This window comes from Pocillopora damicornis, chromosome 11, assembly GCF_964200805.1.
Source record: "Pocillopora damicornis chromosome 11, jaPocDami1.2, whole genome shotgun sequence".
Classification (NCBI taxonomy): Eukaryota; Metazoa; Cnidaria; class Anthozoa; order Scleractinia; family Pocilloporidae; genus Pocillopora; species Pocillopora damicornis.
In genome coordinates, this window is record NC_142680.1 from 11980203 (window position 1) to 11999795 (window position 19593).

General features: G+C 37.8%; 1 protein-coding gene across 1 annotated transcript; it reads right to left on the minus strand.

Annotated features, from left to right (window-relative positions):
• Nucleotides 1-941: 941 nt before the first annotated feature.
• On the minus strand, nt 942-19345 carry LOC149037561 (uncharacterized). The gene is made up of 17 exons (XM_089187754.1): nt 19308-19345; nt 16772-16838; nt 16662-16679; nt 15172-15614; nt 13260-13419; nt 11842-12015; nt 8369-8811; nt 7889-8048; nt 6707-7149; nt 5684-5834; nt 4491-4664; nt 3290-3463; nt 2982-3155; nt 2666-2839; nt 1906-2348; nt 1357-1516; nt 942-1090 (listed from the first exon to the last, which is right to left on the minus strand). The coding sequence occupies exons 2-17, from the start codon at nt 16818-16820 to the stop codon at nt 1086-1088; spliced, it is 3345 nt and encodes a 1114-aa protein (XP_089043880.1). The 5' UTR covers nt 16821-16838; nt 19308-19345; the 3' UTR covers nt 942-1085.
• Nucleotides 19346-19593: the final 248 nt, after the last annotated feature.

Here is a 19593-nt window from a genome sequence, read left to right on the forward strand (position 1 = left end):
ATTAGTAACAGGACTAATTTTCCACGGTGCAGCTAGTGATTAGCCTCTCGATCCTACTTTCAGCTTATGACACCATAGAATACACTCCAAGCAGCAGTTTTTCAAAAATCATTTGGTAGAAAAATAAGTTACCGCTTTGAATTTAGGAAGAAAAATCGTTTGAACTCTGATACATAACCCATTTTTCGAAGTGTTTCCTATCAACAATTTACGCACATATCCATGGTAATTATAACTTGTTATTGATTCGCAAAATTTAATTTGCGTCACGAGCTGCAAAATCACAAAATAAGGACTTCCAGCTTTTCATCTTACTTTTTGCAATACGGAAGAAAAAGTGTTAGCCTAAGAGACGCTACACAGTCCGTGAGTCTTGAAAATTGAGATGAGTCTGATACAGGTTTGTATCGTAAAAAAGGTTGTGCTTTGGACGCGGTTTGATGTTACTCTGGTTTAAGGATTTAATGAATGTAACCGAGAAGTTAAAATTCATGGACCCAACGTTTCGACCCTCCTGTCTAGTGTCTTCCTTCAGTGGCAAAGTAGGTGTCAAACTGAAAAATAATTTTCAGTGTCAAAAACTAATTTCCATCACCGATTTTTTTAATAGTTTCAAGAGATATAACACCAATGAGCGATGAAGCAACTTCGTGAGATTTAGTGGAAAATGTGAAGCACGAACTGTTAATGTTAATAGATATGGAAGTATTCGGAAATATCCCCATAAATTCGCAAAGAGAATTTTGCTGCACCTTAATGCGCATATTTTTCCAGCTACAGTAGGACCATTTTTTGTTTTACCACCAATGTTAATGTTAATGTTAACACCGTTAGCCTTATTATCCATTTCTTAAAAAAAAGATAAATAAATTTAAAAAAAATTTAAATTAAAGAAAAAAAAAACTGGCCGAAGTTATATTACAGCATTCATTGACAAGCAAAGCAGTGGATCAAGGTTTTATTCATTCATCCCATCACCGATATCGTCTGCAGATACAGTAATTTTGTGAAATTAACACTGCAGCAGCTTCCTTGCACCAATATTTGCCTTTTGATGGAAGACACGTCTTAAATACGGTGCGTCTTTATTCTGAAAAAAAATTAAAATGAGCTTGTTTAATTCAACAAGGAATACATGGAAGGAATCAACAGAACTGCAACAACATGCACAAATGCATAAATGTATAAATGCATAAATGTATAAATTCTAAGCCAAAAGTAGTTACAACTACTCAAAATTACTTATACAAGGCTACAACATTATTTTCCAAAATCAATGAAATGAAGTCAAAATGGCATCAGTCATTGACCATAGCTGAAGAGATTAAAAGAAAGGTGAAGCTGATTTAAACTTACCAGAACAGGCCTTTGATTTGATTGTGTTCATCTCCTTTTCAAGCTGACTGAAGTTTTCGACCTCAACCACTTGATCATTTTTGTTATCAGCAATTGAGAGAAGTGTTCCTTTGTCTATACCTCTGCCAATCCCTACAGCAACAACTCTAACATCCTTGTCCTTAACAAGATAAATAAATATAATAAATAATGCACTATAGTATATACTAATAGAGAGGATAGCGTTAAAGGCACGCAGTAATCGGCTCCTTAAACTACGAATGTCCTTTGTTAGATATCATGAAGTTAACATGGATTGAACCATGCATGGAGACAAAAATACTTTACGAAAGCATAAATGAAAAAAGGAAAAATACTATAGAAAACATTTCTAATTTAATGATTACATTTGAAAATTTATGTCACGGGAAAGGTTGTCATACGAGTTTGATATGTGCATGATATTTCAAATTACTTTAAGGTCCCTTTCAATTTACTTGACAAAAGTAAGATGAGTGCTAATTGTACATCCTGTGAGAAAAAACAAAACAACGACAATGACAAACTCACTTTGAAATCTTCCGCTATTTTATCGGCAAACTCCTTGAAGTCAAAATTCTTGTCGCCTTTAGGTTTTGTTGGTCTTCCATCTGTGAGTACAATCATAACGTTTGGTTTGTCTGGTCTGTCTCCTCCTTCCTCGGTAAACAGCTGATCCCTCGCCATTATCAGAGCCAGATCGGTACGGGTGTATAGTTCCAACTTACGAGGTTCTTCGGCTATTTTCTGCAAGAGGGCATTCTCGTCATGATATTGTGAGTCGGAAAATTTAAACACCATTTGGGCCTTCTCATGAAACGTGATAAAGCCGAAGTGATCTTTATCAGGCGCAGGATGGAAGGTTTTAACAAGGTCACCAATGAAGGTGATAGCCTTTTCGAGATTTGGTAACTTTACACTCTTGGACTTGTCGAGAACAATTGCAATGTCTAGTCCAGCTGTGCATAGAGGAGCTGTTGAAATGAAAGAATAAAATATCCTGAAGAAATGTATCAATGGTTTTATAGTTGCAATAATGACAGCAGTCAGGTCTATATGGCGACCCAACATCAATCCACTCATGTACCCCATAAGTAACTCTGCTTAAGCCTCTAAATATGATTGAAAGTATGTCTCATATAAGCTACAGTCTGATACAAGGATTTCGTAACAACGCACGTGAATAAATACGACATTTTTCAGCATATAGAACAGGTAAACAAATTTTTTTTCACATCTAAATAAACCGCTCTAACCATAGGTGACTCAAACTGACACTAAAGATACTTACGGCATCCTGCTTCGTTGCATGAAACTGTCTTTTCAGCTGGTCCCAGTTCACTGCAATCCTTGCCACCGTTAGACGGCGGCGGATTGGTACAAGTTCTTGTCAGATTTTTTGTCCCTCCTCCACATGTCACACTGCACTCAGACTCAGAAAACTCAGTGTAACCACCATCAATTGCTACACGAACAACCAAAAGTTGCTGCTTAAATTGTGCTTATTTACTTCGGTTATAGCATATGGAACTGGTAAACAAACTTTTTTACATCTAAATAAACTGCTCTAACCATAGGTGACTCAAAGTGACACTAAAGATACTTACGACATTCTGCTTCGTTGCATGAAACTGTCTTTTCAGCTGGTCCCAGTTCACTGCAGTCCTTCCCACCGTTAGATGGCGGCGGATTGGTACAAGTTCTTGTCAGATTTTTTGTCCCTCCTCCACATGTCACACTGCACTCAGACTCAGAAAACTCAGTGTAACCACCATCAATTGCTATACAAACAACCAAAAGCTGCAACTTCAGTTGTGCTTATTTACCTCAGCTATAGCGTATAGAACAGGTAAACAAACTATTTTACGTCTAAATGAACCGCTTTAACCCTAGGTGACTCACTAAAGATACTTACGACATTCTGCTTCGTTGCATGAAACTGTCTTTTCAGCTGGTCCTAGTTCACTGCAGTCCTTTCCACCGTTAGATGGCGGCGGATTGGTACAAGTTCTTGTCAGATTTTTTGTCCCTCCTCCACATGTCATACTGCACTCAGACTCAGAAAACTCGGTGTATCCACCGTCAATTGCTTTCAATAGAGAAAAATGAAATGAATTACTTTCATATTATTAGAAAGCTGCAAGGTCATTTAAGATACCGTATGTTTTTATGTTTAACTTTTTTATGGTCAATAATGTCTTCAATTTTTAGCTCGACGCCATTTTACGATTTGCAATCACTCATTCACCGTTACCTATTAGATTCCAAAACCGCCCCTTATTTTCACTTGCTTGGCTGGTCCGTTCAAATTATTCATCTTTGATGACAAATGACAGACGTACTTAGAGACTGAACAATAACACCGACACCATTTGCTGCGCTCTTTACCACGGATTCTGTTTGCCACACCCCTGGCCTATTAGTTTTCTGTTTTTCATAAATGTATACAGCTTGTAGGTAACAGTAGTGTGGTGTGATGGTACTTTCCAGATTACCCTAGCACACAACACACGTTTAATTGTGTCATATGCTTAGCTTTTCACTTGTGACATTATATAATAATTGCTACAAGAAATAATCGCAGCTGGGATAGAACTCAAAGCGAATAGAAAGGCCGAACACAAAATACCGCCAATCTATTCAAGTGATGAAAGGTTAAGTATAAGCATAAAAGGTTAGTTTTCATTTTAAAAAATCTCGACCAACTTTTTCAATTACTTAAAGAAAAGCGGACGAAGATCAACAATATATTTCGACTGAAATTATAATTGTTTTCATTTTTTCAGGCTCTATAATGCTGCTCGTATGTTTTTGTTTCACTCGTCCTTTTTTCGTACTATCTTTTAATTTGGTTTCTATTTTCACCGAAAAACTTACGGTCAGCCGATATTAGTACTTTGCACAACTGTATCTCTTGGAAACTCCCATGGTAGCATATTAAAATCAGTCCATCGGAATAAAATTGATTTTGTTACCTAGGTTTCAAATGACGACGCAGAGTTGATCAGCAACTGTTGTAAGAACGAAGGTGGTTATTTTTTTTTTTAACAAAAACGGTGATATGGTTCGGAAATTTTACTCTACGTGATACGAAAAGTCTTACTTAAAATGCTTACGGCATATTGCTTCGTTGCATGAAACTGTCTTTTTTGCTGGTCCAAGCCCACTGCAGTCCTTTCCATCAGCAGAAGGCGGGGGATTAGTGCAGGTTCTTGTTGATGTTTTTACTCCTACTCCACACGTCACACTGCACTCAGTCTCAGACCACTCTGAATAGCCACCGTTAAGTGCTGGAGAGAAAATCATGCTAATTCGATCGTGTATTTGGTCAATCAGTGGGTACCACTTATTTTAGCAGCTATGAATGATTTAACGCCTTCTTTCGTCTAAGGTATACAACTTTATTGATCATAGGAACTCGAGCTCGTTTTCTCTTGTCACCAATTTGTATCCTCACTTGATTATGACGTTATAACGCATAACGATGGAAATCATTAAAAGATGTTTAAAGGCTAAAGACAATCTCAAATAGATTTCACAGCCTCTATAAGAAAATTTCCTTTCGGTTTTTGTATTTTATTTTCATAATTGTCCGTTTTCAAGCACATGAAGTTTCATCCATAGTGATAGTCTGACAGCTATTCTCTATTCTACAACTTCATCGGGTCCCTCTTTCAAAACTTTTTGGAGCTATCCTTAATAATTCACCTCGATTGATTTAGGCAGTGTTCACACTTGGTGCCCGGGCACCGTGCCTGCGTTCTATTCTACGCCGGGCACCAATGTGAACACACCTTTTTTCCAGGTACCCACGCCAGAATTCGGGCACGGTGCCGGTGCCCGAGTACAAGGTCTCGACCTTGTACTCGGGCACTAAACTGGGCACTGATTCCTTGTGTGAACACATTTTTCGTTGGTGCCCTGGCACTTTACCCACAAACCACTTGTTTTCGTACCCACAATTCCTTGTCCCACTCGAGATTTCAATAGTGAGCGTGTGCTCTGTTTATTGAATGTGAACATATCTTCAGACTGGGTACCGTGTGTCTGAACACAGCACCATTTTGTGCCGGTGCCCGGGTACTAGTGCCCGGGCACCAAGTGTGAACACTGCCTTAATTGATAGTAAGCAAGCGTGGTTAACGTTTAGTGGAAGTCAGTTACATGTAACTCGGCGAACAAGTATGTATTGATACACAACAAAAAAAGTTACAACATAATTCGGTTTGTCAACAAGCCCTATGCTTCACAATTACTGTGCTGCATTTACTTGAAGGAAATTAGTTGGTCGCGACTGATGCAAACTTACCGGAACAAGCCTTTGATTTTATTGTGTTCATTTCGTCTGCCAGCTCACTGAAGCCTCCGACCGTAACGACTTGGTCTTTTTCACGAGCAATTGAGAGAAGGGTAGGCTGATCTATACCAGAACCAATCCCTACAGCAATTACTCGAACATCCTTTTATAAATGCATGCAATGAATGACACGTTAAATCATGAATTTAGCATAGATAAAGCCATGCAGTACTACTTCAGGAAACATAACTGCAATAAGAGGTGACACCAAAGAAACTTCTCTGAAATGAAGATCGCAGTTGAAACATTAAGTCTCGAAAAAATAATTTTACTGCAATTTCGTATGTGCATGATCTTCCAATTTAATGCAATTTCTTTTCTAGATAGGTGATAGTCTGCTCATTTTCATATGTAAAAGTGTTTTTATCACTGAAGGTATCGACTGATTCTTAGTCTAACAAATGCCCTAATGTTTTCAAGTTTAATGAAACATTTTCTCTGAAGAAACGACACTTGGCTAAGTGGCGGATGGTCTCCTGCACAGATTAATAGTTATTGATTTCATGCCAAGATCAGAGTCACGTCTTTTAGAGAATTAATTGCAACACCTTTAACACAAAAGCGGAAGAAAGTAACAACAAAACGGCACGACAGCACAATTTCATATTTTCTGCAACGTGACATCTAAATACTAAGAAAAATATTGAATGATGATGATTGAAAGGATAGACTTGAAATGCAGGGGCTCTGTGCTATAAGCATTTCTACTTCACAACAGTTTGGATCAGCTGTGTAGACAAAAGCACAGTATTTGCTGTGCTGCGTTGCTTTAAGAATTAATTTCCGTGATGGCTATCAAAATTACTGACTGTGATACTTATTTGCATAGCTAGCAAGGTATCTTCGCGTTTAATTACAAGTTTTTTCACCCAGATAAGTGAAAAATCTTTCCTGACATAAATAAGATTGAGTGCCAATTGTACATCCTGCGAGAAAAAAATACAAAAAAAAAAACAACGACAGCAACAAACTTACTTTGAAATCTTCCGCTATTTTATCGGCAAACTCCTTGAAGTTAAAACTTTTGTCGCCTTTAGGCTTTGTTGGTCTTCCATCTGTGAGTACAATCATCACATTTGGTTTGTCTGGTCTGTCTCCTCCTTCCTCAGTAAACAGCTGATCCCTCGCCATTATCAGGGCCAGATCGGTACGGGTGTATAGTTCCAGCTTACGAGGTTCTTTAGCTATTTTCTGCAAGAGGGCGTTCTTTTCATGATATTGTGAGTCGGCAAATTTAAACACCATTTGGGCCTTCTCATGAAACGTGATAAAGCCGAAGTGATCTCCATCAGGCGCAGGGTGGAAGGTTTTAACAAGGTCACCTATGAAGGTGATAGCCTTTTCGAGATTTGGTAACTTTACACTCTTGGATTTGTCGAGAACAATTGCAATGTCCAGTCCTGCTGTGCATGGAAGAGCTGTGTAAATAAAAAGGCGTAATGTCTGATAAATGACAACAGAGAGACCTAAATTTTGAGGCAACATCAAATGGAAGCCAAACCTATCGTGCTCAAATCGCTTAGTTAAAGACTCCAAACATAATCCAAACAAATCAAGTTCAGCCGGCCCTTGATTACTGTGAACTTGATACAGTTTGTGCTACAGATGTTTTTTAAGGATTGTTCGGTATTACTAAATTTTAAAGGGCAGTCCTGAAGATAACGGACAGCAAAATTTAGTGTGCGCGTAATATCTCAGAGAAATGACTACCATGTGATCTCTTACCAAGCACACTAACTCATTGTAAAGGAGTTCAAGTCCGTCCCGCGGTTCAAAAAAATCAGTGAAAAAAATCGATGTTAGCGTGCCGCGGGGAGCTCCTGGAGTGACATCGATCGCCATGGGAGTCCCATGGCCCATGAGTAAAGCGGGAGTTCCACGAGTTAGGATTTTCTTACCACATTTCAAAGTCTTCTGTGATCTGACGTATTTCAGTATTTGTACAGACTCACAGCAAAATAGAATCTATCTATTTTGCACGATAAGCCAAATGTTGTTGCTAGTGACGTCATCTATGTGTGTTTCTTCCAATAGTTTATAAATGAGAACCAATTAAGAATTCCATCTTTGTTTAGGAAAGTCAAGCTGAAGAGGTATTAAATCTATGGTTCTAAGAAAAAAAGCACCAAAAAAAAAACAGAAAAGCGAAAGCTTTACCACACATTTCATTGAAGATTTCGTCCACTTTTCCGGAGAGTGCGTCGAAATTGCCGTAGCGAAGGGTTTTTCCTTTACTGCCAGCTATGTCTTTCAAGTTTGATTCTTTTTCCGGAAAATTCTTGCCGACCCCTACTACAACGATGCTTACATCTTTTGCCTGGAAAAGGAAAAAAAAAATTGACGGTTTGAAGCCAAGAGTCACGAATGATCGTGTATTCTGATGTTCTAAGTTATACTGGTTCGGAAAGGACTGTTTTCACTGGTTAATCGTAGGACGGATTTTCGAAAACATGAGCAGATGAAGTATGATACTATAAGACTAGAAAAAATAAAAAATTTTTAGGGAAATAAAGGTACTTGAGCCAACAGGATATGTCATATCATATTCAAAGCTGTCTTTGTCTCTTACCCAACAGTCAATATCGAACACTGACAGATTCACCAAATCAAAGTTAAATAAGGGTTTAGCGATAATACCTCCAAAGCCTTTGTGGAATCCTCAAAGGGAATCATTTTTCTTTTATCCCACTTGCCAATCCAGGGCTCCCCATCAGTGAAGATGAACATTATGTTCTTGGCATCAGGTCTGTCTCCTCCCGCTGGGGTGAACAATGCGGTATTGACCTTTTGCAGAATCAGATCAGTGCGCGTTCCAACTTTTGTTGGAACAACACGAAATCTCTGATTAACGACTCTTTTTAAATTTTCCGCTTTGTAGTTATTCTGGTTGTTAAAATTGGTATGGATTGCGGCGTACGGTCCAAAGGAGGCAATTGCGAAGTGATTTCCTTCACGAGAAACACCCATCTTGTCCACCAACGATTTAACCAGTCCTATCAACTTACTTCGGTGATCACTCTTCATGCTTTTCGATATGTCACCAACAATGGCCACATCCATGTTCTGGTCAAGACAGCCACCTACGCACGATACAATACAGTAAATACTGTGAAACCAATGGTAGTATGTGATTATATAGTCTGATCGTACGGGTGAGAGTAGGCCTGGGAACATCCCTCTATAGTGAAGACTGACTTTTCGACTACCTGAGCAGAACTCATCATCACATTCAAGAGACAATCGGGTTTTTCATTTCATGTCAGGTATTTTTATTTTTTTATTTCGCTCAGGTTGTAGAAATGTCACCCACTGCTACCAACAACAGTCCTTCTCAGGACTATTCTCAACAAGACGACCAGACGACACGATCACATGACAGAATGATACTAAGTCTTCAAAAATTCTGTAGGATTTTATGCCTTTTATTCGACAAATAAAGGCGCCATAGATAGTATAAAGAAAAAGATAGAGGAAGGAGACTAGTGAGATCGTTCCTTTTCACGTCATCTTTTGGGTAATTATCCCTGGTTTTTTTTTTCAAAATAATTTCCGTAATCAGTGATTCCAGCAGGTTATAGAAATGGTCTGTTCTGGGAAGCTTATCTTTAGAGAAAGATTACCCTGAGAAAGAGAAGTACCTTGCTTTTGCGCTAGTCTTAGTATTTGAGGCACATAAAACACTCTCCGATCTTACGTTTTTGACGTTGCAGTTATTGTCGTTTGGAAGAGCCAATTTATGTGAACTAATCTTGAACGTAGAATTAATTACTTGAATCGAACTCAGGTTATTGTCTGTGCCAACATTGCAAATAAAAGGATGTTTTACACATTAATGAAACATGAAGCAAACCATGGGATATAAAAATTTTGAAGAGCGTAGAATTGTCAGGAACAAGTACATTCGAATAGAATCATGAGTAAAGCGTCGTATAAACATGAAGTAACATCTGAAGAAATGTATCAGTGGTTTTTTAGTTACAACAAATGACAGCAGTAAGGTTAAAATAGTTAAGCAACATCAGTCCACCTGTGTACCCCATAAGTAACTCTGCTTAAGTCTCTAAATATGATAGAAGTTTTTCTCATATAAGTTACAAGGATTTCCAGCCCTGAGAAAAGCCGTAACAACACACGTGAATAAACATGATATTTTTCACGTGTTTTTGAGCTTAGGTGCAAGACAATGCAAGCTGAAAAATAACTCTGTATTGCTCGATTTTCAGAAGACTTTGGACATTAAAACAGTGGATCTAATGAAGTTTGTTGCAGTCACCTCATGCAAGAGCATTACGCATATTGAAGTCCAAACCAAAGTTTATGATATATGACCAGGTTCATCACATAATTATAGCCGGAGTGTCTTGGCTTTGGCAAAGATGCTCGGGTCGTTGCTAGTGAATACAATTTTTTTCGATTCATTTTCCTACGAGTCCTCCAGCTTCTTCAAGAGCATAAAGAGGTGAGTGACCTTTTTACCTAGTGTTTAAAAGAAGTGACGATTCGTCTGAAAAATCTAGGCAATTAATGTATTCTCCATGGTTCTCATTTCCTACTAAATGCATCTTTTCTTGAAGTTTTATATGAAATAATTCATATTTGTACTGCGGTTGTAGATGAAAGTGAAATGTGATCATCGCAGTAAATTTTCCAATTTAAGCAATTGGAAAGAAGAAGCCTGAAAAAAATCAGGGCTTCAACGGGATTCGAACCCGAAATTTACTGCGATGATCACATTTCACTTACATCTACAACCGCAGTACAAATATGAATTATTTCATATAAAACTTCACATCATTTCACTGCACGGGAAGATATGAACTCAATAAATTGACCTCGCTCCCAATGTGTGGCTTCATAGCTCAGTTGGTAGAGCATCGCACCGGTATCGCGGAGGTCACGGGTTCGAATCCCGTTGAAGCCCTGATTTTTTTCAGGCTTCTTCTTTCCAATTGCTTAAATTGGAAAATTTACTGCGATGATCACATTTCACTTTCATCTACAACCGCAGTGCAAATATGAATTATTTCATATAAAACTTCACATCATTTCACTGCACGGGAAGATATGAACTCAATAAATTGACCTCGCTCCCAATGTGTGGCTTCATAGCTCAGTTGGTAGAGCATCGCACCGGTATCGCGGAGGTCACGGGTTCGAATCCCGTTGAAGCCCTGATTTTTTTCAGGCTTCTTCTTTCCAATTGCTTAAATTGGAAAATTTACTGCGATGATCACATTTCACTTTCATCTACAACCGCAGTACAAATATGAATTATTTCATATAAAACTTCACATCATTTCACTGCACGGGAAGATATGAACTCAATAAATTGACCTCGCTCCCAATGTGTGGCTTCATAGCTCAGTTGGTAGAGCATCGCACCGGTATCGCGGAGGTCACGGGTTCGAATCCCGTTGAAGCCCTGATTTTTTTTCAGGCTTCTTCTTTCCAATTGCTTAAATTGGAAAATTTACTGCGATGATCACATTTCACTTTCATCTACAACCGCAGTGCAAATATGAATTATTTCATATAAAACTTCACATCATTTCACTGCACGGGAAGATATGAACTCAATAAATTGACCTCGCTCCCAATGTGTGGCTTCATAGCTCAGTTGGTAGAGCATCGCACCGGTATCGCGGAGGTCACGGGTTCGAATCCCGTTGAAGCCCTGATTTTTTTTCAGGCTTCTTCTTTCCAATTGCTTAAATTGGAAAATTTACTGCGATGATCACATTTCACTTTCACTCGCATCTTTTCTTATTTTCAGTCGTGAACATATCTGATCCATCTTTACAATTTTCATGTTACAGATAACAATAAATACAAAAGTTTATCAATTACTAAAGGCCAATCTCTTTGATCAACGTAGAGGCAAAAATTGGTTCTAAAGCTCTAAGCCAGCGTTTGGAAAAAATCCTTCTGCAACTAATTGAACATAACCAAAACGCCTTCAGTCAGGGTAGATCTATTTTCGATTCTGTGCGTACTTTCGATGATATAATTGAATTATATTTAAATAATGACACTGCCTGGTTCTCTCATGACTATCGATTTCGAATAAGAATTAAAAAAAAACTGCTGGAAGATCTTGTAGAGGCACTCACGGCATTCTTGTTCGTTGCATAAAATTGTCTTTTTAGTTGGTCCCAGTTCACTACAGTCCTTTCCACCGTTAGCTGGCGAGGGATTGGTGCAGGTTCTTGTTAAAGTCTTTACTCCTCCTCCACATGTCTTACTGCACTTCGACTCAGACCAGTCAGAGTAGCCTCCGTCAATTGCTGGAGAGATAAAATAACGCTAAGTCAATTATTTGTACAATAAAGCATCACGTCTAATTGGTGTTCGCATCTTTGAATGACAGTATAATAGTGTTGGCGGACAGAAGCATGGATGACGTAAGCAATACAAAATTTAGCTTCATGGAGGCAACACCGACATGAATACACGTTAATTGAACCATCGCAGTCGGGATAAAACTCAGAGCGAATGGAAAGGGCCGAAAACAAAATATGTTTGAACGTGGCTTTTTGAGAAGTCGTAACCCTGAATATGCACGGAATGAGTTACAGAAAGAAAATAAAAACGATAACTTCAGTTGTGCTCCCTTTCCTTGCTTTATGTTATGTTTAACGTGTATACAAAAACCTTGTTGCATCTTTTTGAACCTCTGTAACAAAAGCAATTTAATTACATTAAATTCCAGTTAAAACAAAAATATAAATGGGAGACTTGTCTCTCCATACGTACATTTTTTTTCAATTTGAAACTTATACCGTACAATTCTGTACTTCCAATACTTTACCACAAAGCGATTAGTGATTCAAACTAGTATTTTGATAACTTGTACACGCCCGTTGTTCACTTTCATTGCATGAAACTGTCTTTTCAGTTGCCCCCAGTTACTGCAGTCGTTTTCACAAGTGTGATTGTCTTTGCTTCGCCTCCACACGCGACACTGCATGGCGCAGAATAACCGGACATGTTTAATATTCATACCTCATTAGCATCGCATTAGCATAACATCAACCGATGAAGCGGGAAATTGAAAAGCCGGCAATCAACATTTTAAAGGAAATGGCGCCAGAAAAGGACGAATACCTAACTTAGATTCACACAACTAAGTGTATTCTTCGTCGACTGGACAAATAGATTCCATGTTGCCGTGTGTCTGTTTAAAAAGTGGCGCTCAACACATTTCAAAGTCTTTTGTGATCTGACGTATTTCGGTATTTGTACAGATTCACGGCAAAATAGAATCTCTTTACTTTTTATGATAAAAAGCGAACTGTTGTTACTGTTAACATCATCTATGTGTCTTTCTTCCCATAGATCAGAAGTAGGAACCAATCAAAATGCGTGGATTGGTCATGGTCTCATATAAAACTTAATAGAAGAATTAGGACTTCCATCTTTGTTAAAGAAAAATGTTCGAAAGCGTCGATTGGCAGAATACAAACTGAAGAGGTATTAAAGCTATGGTCCTAAGAAAAAAAGCACCAAAAAAGAAAAGCGAAAGCTTTACCACACATTTCATTAAGGATTTCGTCCACGTTTCCGGAGAGTGCGTCGAAATTGCCGTAGCGAAGGGTTTTTCCTTTACTGCCAGCTATGTCTTTCAAGTTTGATTCTTTTTCCGGAAAGTTCTTGCCGACCCCTACTACAACGATGCTTACATCTTTTGCCTGGAAAAAGAAAAAAATTGACGGTTTGAAGCCATGAGTCACTAATGATCATGTACTCTGATGTTCTAAATTACACTGGTTCTGAAAGGACTGTTTTCACTGGTTAACTATAGGACGGATGTTTCGAAAACTGAGCAGATGAAGAATAATACTAAGATTCAAGGAGAATGATGTTGGGTGGCGCGACATTAAGATGACTCGTCCAGGAATATGTCAGTATCAGTAAACTTTTGTCCGTAACGTGTTCTCGGCACAGCTTATCAGGAAAAAAAAAGAGTTTTACCCTCTTCATATGCTCTGGTAAAACGTATGTTGCAACCTATTTCCTGGGGTGGCTGTGGAATACTACAATTTTGTCCCTGTGCATGGCAGTAACTGTATCATTAACGAAGCGTAATTATAGCGGTCATAAAAGTGTCATAAATCCTCATAAAAGTTCACTAAAAATGTCATAAATCGGAAAGTAGTGAGAGTGCATTTCTCACTGTTTTTCCCCATAGTTTCGGCGAAAATGACAGGAACTAAAGACCCCTTTGAAGTTCTTGTTTGCCGGCATCTTTTGATAGCCATGCAGAAACAGTAGATTTTCAGATGGCGGTCAGTGCACTGGCCACAAGGCCACTTTAATGTTTATTTGTACAAGCTTTCAGTCGTGGAACATCGTTGCATTGTTAATTGTGTCGTCATTTGAGTGCTCGGTAAAACTAGAAATTCAGTGAGCCAGAGAACGAGGCTGTTCATGTATCAGTGGAAGAAATGTCACAAAATTTCGCAAATTTATGTTGTTCAAACGGCTTCGAAGTAGTTTTTACAACCCAAAGGGCACCGTCCTGATGTTCCACTGAAGACTCCAGGCCTACGTACTACAGCTACATCCCCTTTTTAGTTAATATCCTATATTCATCATCTGGCAGACGTCACCAGGTAAATTAAAATTTGAAGAGCCTTTCTCGTTTAGGTCTAGAGATAGGCATAGCAATGTATTATTCTGAGCCACACCTAATTTTTCTATGCAATAATAAATTTTTTATCGTTAATTCAATACAGTCATATTTATATTCCAGTTCCATTGAATGTCAATGAAATCATCCGTTAAATGAAGTTCTGCCGAAGCCTAAACCCCAGCAATATAATTTACGTCGCAAGGTTTGCCTTCGCCCAAAGATTAACACAGAACGTTTCATGAACACATTTGTGAATAGACTAATTTTTGAACACAACCTGTTATAATTACATAATTTAATTTTGGCCATAGTATATTACTGTAATTATCATTACACAGTTTCTCGTTTATGTAACATAGGATATGTTTCTTTTATCTTATGGTTTATCAAAGACTTCAAGACTTCAAGAAAGTGTGGGTGGAAAATGATTATTTCCCTGGGTGCGACCAAAAGAACATGCGATTTTGATAGCATTTTCCTTTGCACGGGACTTACTTTTCCTATCGGTAACATATGACAATTATTTTCATTTGTTATTTGTAGAGAGAGTTATGATCATCCATGGGAAAACGGAAAACAGGGTAGTGAGCAACAATAATCGACCGTTCGGAGCTCTTAATAAATAATGTTTCGTTATGAAATCGTCCTCGTTGAGGGCACTAGTTACGCACTGCCAATCAAAAGGCTCTCTAGCTAGGTGGAAATGTCATATCATATTCAAAGCTGTCTTTGTCTCTTACCCAACAGTCAATATCGAACACTGACAGATTAATCAAATCAAAGTTAATTAAGAGTTTAGCGATAATACCTCCAAAGCCTTTGTGGAATCCTCAAAGGGAATCATTTTTCTTTTATCCCACTTGCCAATCCAGGGCTCCCCATCAGTGAAGATGAACATTATGTTCTTGGCATCAGGTCTGTCTCCTCCCGCTGGGGTGAACAATGCGGTATTGACCTTTTGCAGAATCAGATCAGTGCGCGTTCCAACTTTTGTTGGAACAACACGAAATCTCTGATTAACGACTCTTTTTAAATTTTCCGCTTTGTAGTTATTCTGGTTGTTAAAATTGGTATGGATTGCGGCGTACGGTCCAAAGGAGGCAATTGCGAAGTGATTTCCTTCACGAGAAACACCCATCTTGTCCACCAACGATTTAACCAGTCCTATCAACTTACTTCGGTGATCACTCTTCATGCTTTTCGATATGTCGCCAACAATGGCCACATCCATGTTCTGGTCAAGACAGCCACCTACGCACGATACAATACAGTAAATACTGTGAAACCAATGGTAGTATTTGATTATATAGTCTGATCGTACGGGTGAGAGTAGGCCTGGGAACATCCCTTGGTGGTAAAGACTGACTTTTCGACAAACTGAGCAGAAGTCATCATTACAGTCAAGTGACAACCGGGTTTTTCGTTTCATTTCAGGTTTTTTTTTCATTTCGCTCAGATTGTAGAAATGTCAGCCACTCCTACCAACAACAGTCCCTCTCGGGACTGTTCTCAACCGGACGATCAGACCACACGATCACATGATAGAATGATACTAAGTCTTCAAAAATTCTGTAGGATTTTGTGCCTTTCAGTAAACAAATAATGGCAGCATAGATGGTATAAAAAAAAAATTAAAAAAAAAAAAACAGATTGAGGAAGGAGACTAGTGAGATCGTACCTGTTCATGTTATTCCTTGGGCAATTATCCCCGGCTTTTTTTTTTTCAAAATCATTTCCGTAGTCAGTGATTCCAAAAAATTTTAGAAATGATCTGTTTTGAGACGCTAATTTGGCTCACTTCGGAGACGCAGTTCAAGACTTCAGAAATAAATATGCGCGACACATGCACCACTCGTCTTGGAAGAGCGGGATAAATTGAACGATAAATAACTTTAGAGAAAGATTATCCTGAGAAAGAGAAGTACCTTGCTTTTGCGCTAGTCTTAGTATTTGAGGCACATAAAACACTCTCTGATCTTACGTTTTTGACGTTGAAGGTATTGTCGTTTGGAAGAGCCAATTTATGTGAACTAATCTTGAACGTTGAATAATTACTTGAATAGAACTCAGGTTATTGTCTATGCTGGCATTGAAAAATAACAGGATATTTTATGCATCAATGAAACATGAAGCAAACCATGGGATAAAAAATTTTCAAGAACGTAGAATCGTTAAGAACAAATTTATTCGAATAGAATCATTTGTAAAGCGTCGCATAAACATGAAGTAACTTCTTTTTTGAAGAAATTTGGCATGCTCAGCTAAATAAAATTAAGACTATGGAAACCATCTACGAACCTTTCGCTGGGGCTACACCTGTATAGAAGAATAACGCGTGAGAAATATTTAGTTAGTTGAGAACAGAAACTGATCAACACAAAAACGTTTGACAATTGCTACTGTTTTACCTATTGATATGCCGAATACTACGATGGCCAAGACCCACAGAGTTTCCATCTTGCTTTAACGCCAAATCTGAAAAGTAAAGACATTTGTAGAAATAACACAGAGACTTATGAAAGTAAAGGTAAATCAGAAGCTATAGTAAGATATGATAAATAAATAAAAAACCATTTAATCAGTGAATCTGCAGAGGAAACTAGTTGTAGGATTAAGAATAAAAGAAATTTCAAGGTTTTGGACCAAAAAAAGGTTTGCACTGTCCGAGTTTTTCAGAATAATATTTTGCTAAAATACATCTTCAAAAATACATTGACTCTTCGTTCGTTGACTCCTCCTTGTTTAACTATTTGAAACCTTTAAACTAGGAAACTCATGGAAATTCAACGCTGTGCAATGATCCCTTAGTTGGGAGGGTGAGCTTGGACGATACGGTTTTGAAAAGTGCCGAAGTTTCTCCCATTTTTTCCCATCTTAGGAAAATAGGGATTATTGCCTCCATCATATTGGATGAGTTCTACCAGCAAAAGGATTTCAATTGCATAGCTCACTCGAAAAAATCCTTTGACTTAAATTTCTTAAGGTGACAATGTAAGGGAACAAAACAACTCGTAGAATAAGTTCAAAAAACAGAAGAAAATTGCAGTTTTGAACTTTGGAAGATGCCATGCAAAGACCGTATACTCTCCTGGAATCCAGTATTAAGAAGAGATAATGATCGCCTACCCTTTTTTATCCAAGGATGTTAGGTAACAAGCAATAATTTAAAATATTGCCCATCTGCCTTCATGTGGGATTGTTTAACAAAAATCAGTCAGGGTCTAATTGAAAATAATGCAACCCTCATTTGTTTAATTTTAAAACAACGTGTTAAGTGTTAAACTTCATTTCACGATGCTTTGAAATTAACGCGGAAGGAGACGGAGAATTTATCACGATTGCTTTATTTTACTTCCTCATTCAGGAGGGTAAAGTTACACGTGGCCATCGAGGTCATCAAAAATTTCTTCATTAGGTTTTTAGAGTAACAAAGCTGCTACAAAAAAAAATATGCATTTTCCAGTTTGTATTTTGCTGTCCTTTATTTACCAAAGTCCTCACCAAGCATTCAGGGCAAAACATATAGCGTTGACAATTTTTTTTTCATCGTAAAGCAAGATGAGAGTAAAAATGTAAATACAATCTTTCGTAAACTAGGTGTGAAGCTCACAACCTTTTATCAAAATTGTCTCTGGAAACTCACTTTCCTTTTTAAATTGATCGTTTTGAAACAGATTATGCAATCTTAGTTATGTAGTGTACTGGATTAAGTAATCATCGACAGGATCAATTATGAGCTGGAGTGCTGGAGTCTTCTTTACTGAGCCCCTATTTGGACTTTGAGCCAGAGATGTTTCCTGACGTTTTGAGCGTTAGCCCTTTGTCAGAGCGAACGGAGGAATTGTGGGTTGTGTGTGTGTTTATAAGCAAAAAATGGAGTTACGCTATTGGTGGGAAGATAGTGACTAGAAACAAGAATAAATTAGTTGGGGATCAAGAGTAAGACCAAATTACCCTCTAAGTTGATATATTTTGAGAAGAGTAAAATTGCGAGAATGATATTCGTTCGAATAAAATTGTAAATGAAGCAGAGTATAAATCGTACCTTGAATTCTTTTTAGATTCTTTTTGGATGGTCATTTGAAAACAGCGACAAGCTAAAACTCTAGCGAAAATGGATTATGCGAAAACCCTTCGCCGGGGATGTTTATTTTGAGAGGATTAAAGCTTATGACATTTCAGGCGACAGGTTTACGAAGTAAATTCAAAATCTCTGTGCAGGAGTTTCTCTGACAAGGCGGCAAAACGCTGAGAAATACCTCTCTTCATCTGGATAAAAAGTCAAAACGAATGACACATTCTGCAACATTACTTTGATGATGACTTAAAACTCTTGACAAACTACCAAGTAAGATTGTAGGCGTTTTTTTTAAATGTAGTTCAACTACTGACGCAAGAAGCCAATATATTCCTACAAAACGTGAAGTTGCTATAGGCGCTCTCTCTTTTTAATCCAAAAAAATAAACCCAAATCCTTATTAGCTATCTCAGCTTGTGTATTTTCTTGATCGTGTGTCTGGAGCGTGTTATCCTTTATTACGATATAGCTAATGAAAATCCGAATCCGCGCGAAGTTACCTTATTTTGATTTAGTTATAAAGTTAAGACCGTTTCAATTGATCTTTTGTGTACCTTTACTAAATAGGGGCAAAATTTAGACGTTACGGGTGACAACAAATACATCTTGTGTTATTTTCTTTTTCCTTAGAGAAAATGCAGGCCACTGCCTTTATCACACTAATTTTGGGAATTTTATTAGCAAAAATTATTTCCATTTCCTAACTCAGAGGAAAGAATGATGTCCTTTTATCTATAAAGGATGTGATCAATACTGAAAGAGATGGGAACAACTTATCAAATTTTGTGAACAAAAAGAAGGGGATGAAAACCGCAGATGAGAAAATTTCATAAGACTGTTCAAAATAAGAGACAATGCTTCCTTACCTTTCTCTATCCTTTGATACTAAGTAACAAGTGATATTAAAAAATAGGCTAACCTAAAATTGCTTTTTATTTAAGTTAACACCTACGTAAAACACGCAGGGGGGTTGTTTGACAAAATTAGTAACATTTTAATTGAAAATGATATAACCCATGTCAGTTTGGTAATAACCAATTTTAAAGCAATCATTTAATGATGCTTTGAGCTTTAAACATGTTGTGAGTGCTTGATAAGAAGGATGATAAATCCAGATTGCTCTACTTTTAGCTTCTATTAGGAGTGTAATGC

Coding starts and splice junctions, on each gene's coding strand:
- LOC149037561 (XM_089187754.1), bottom strand. CDS start 16,820: ATGGAAACTCTGTGGGTCTTGGCCATCGTAGTATTCGGCATATCAATA. Junction 13,420..15,171: donor ATTCCACAAAGGCTTTGGAG/GTATTATCGCTA, acceptor TTCTTTTTCCAG/GCAAAAGATGTAAGCATCGT. Junction 1,517..1,905: donor AAATAGCGGAAGATTTCAAA/GTGAGTTTGTCA, acceptor TATCTTGTTAAG/GACAAGGATGTTAGAGTTGT.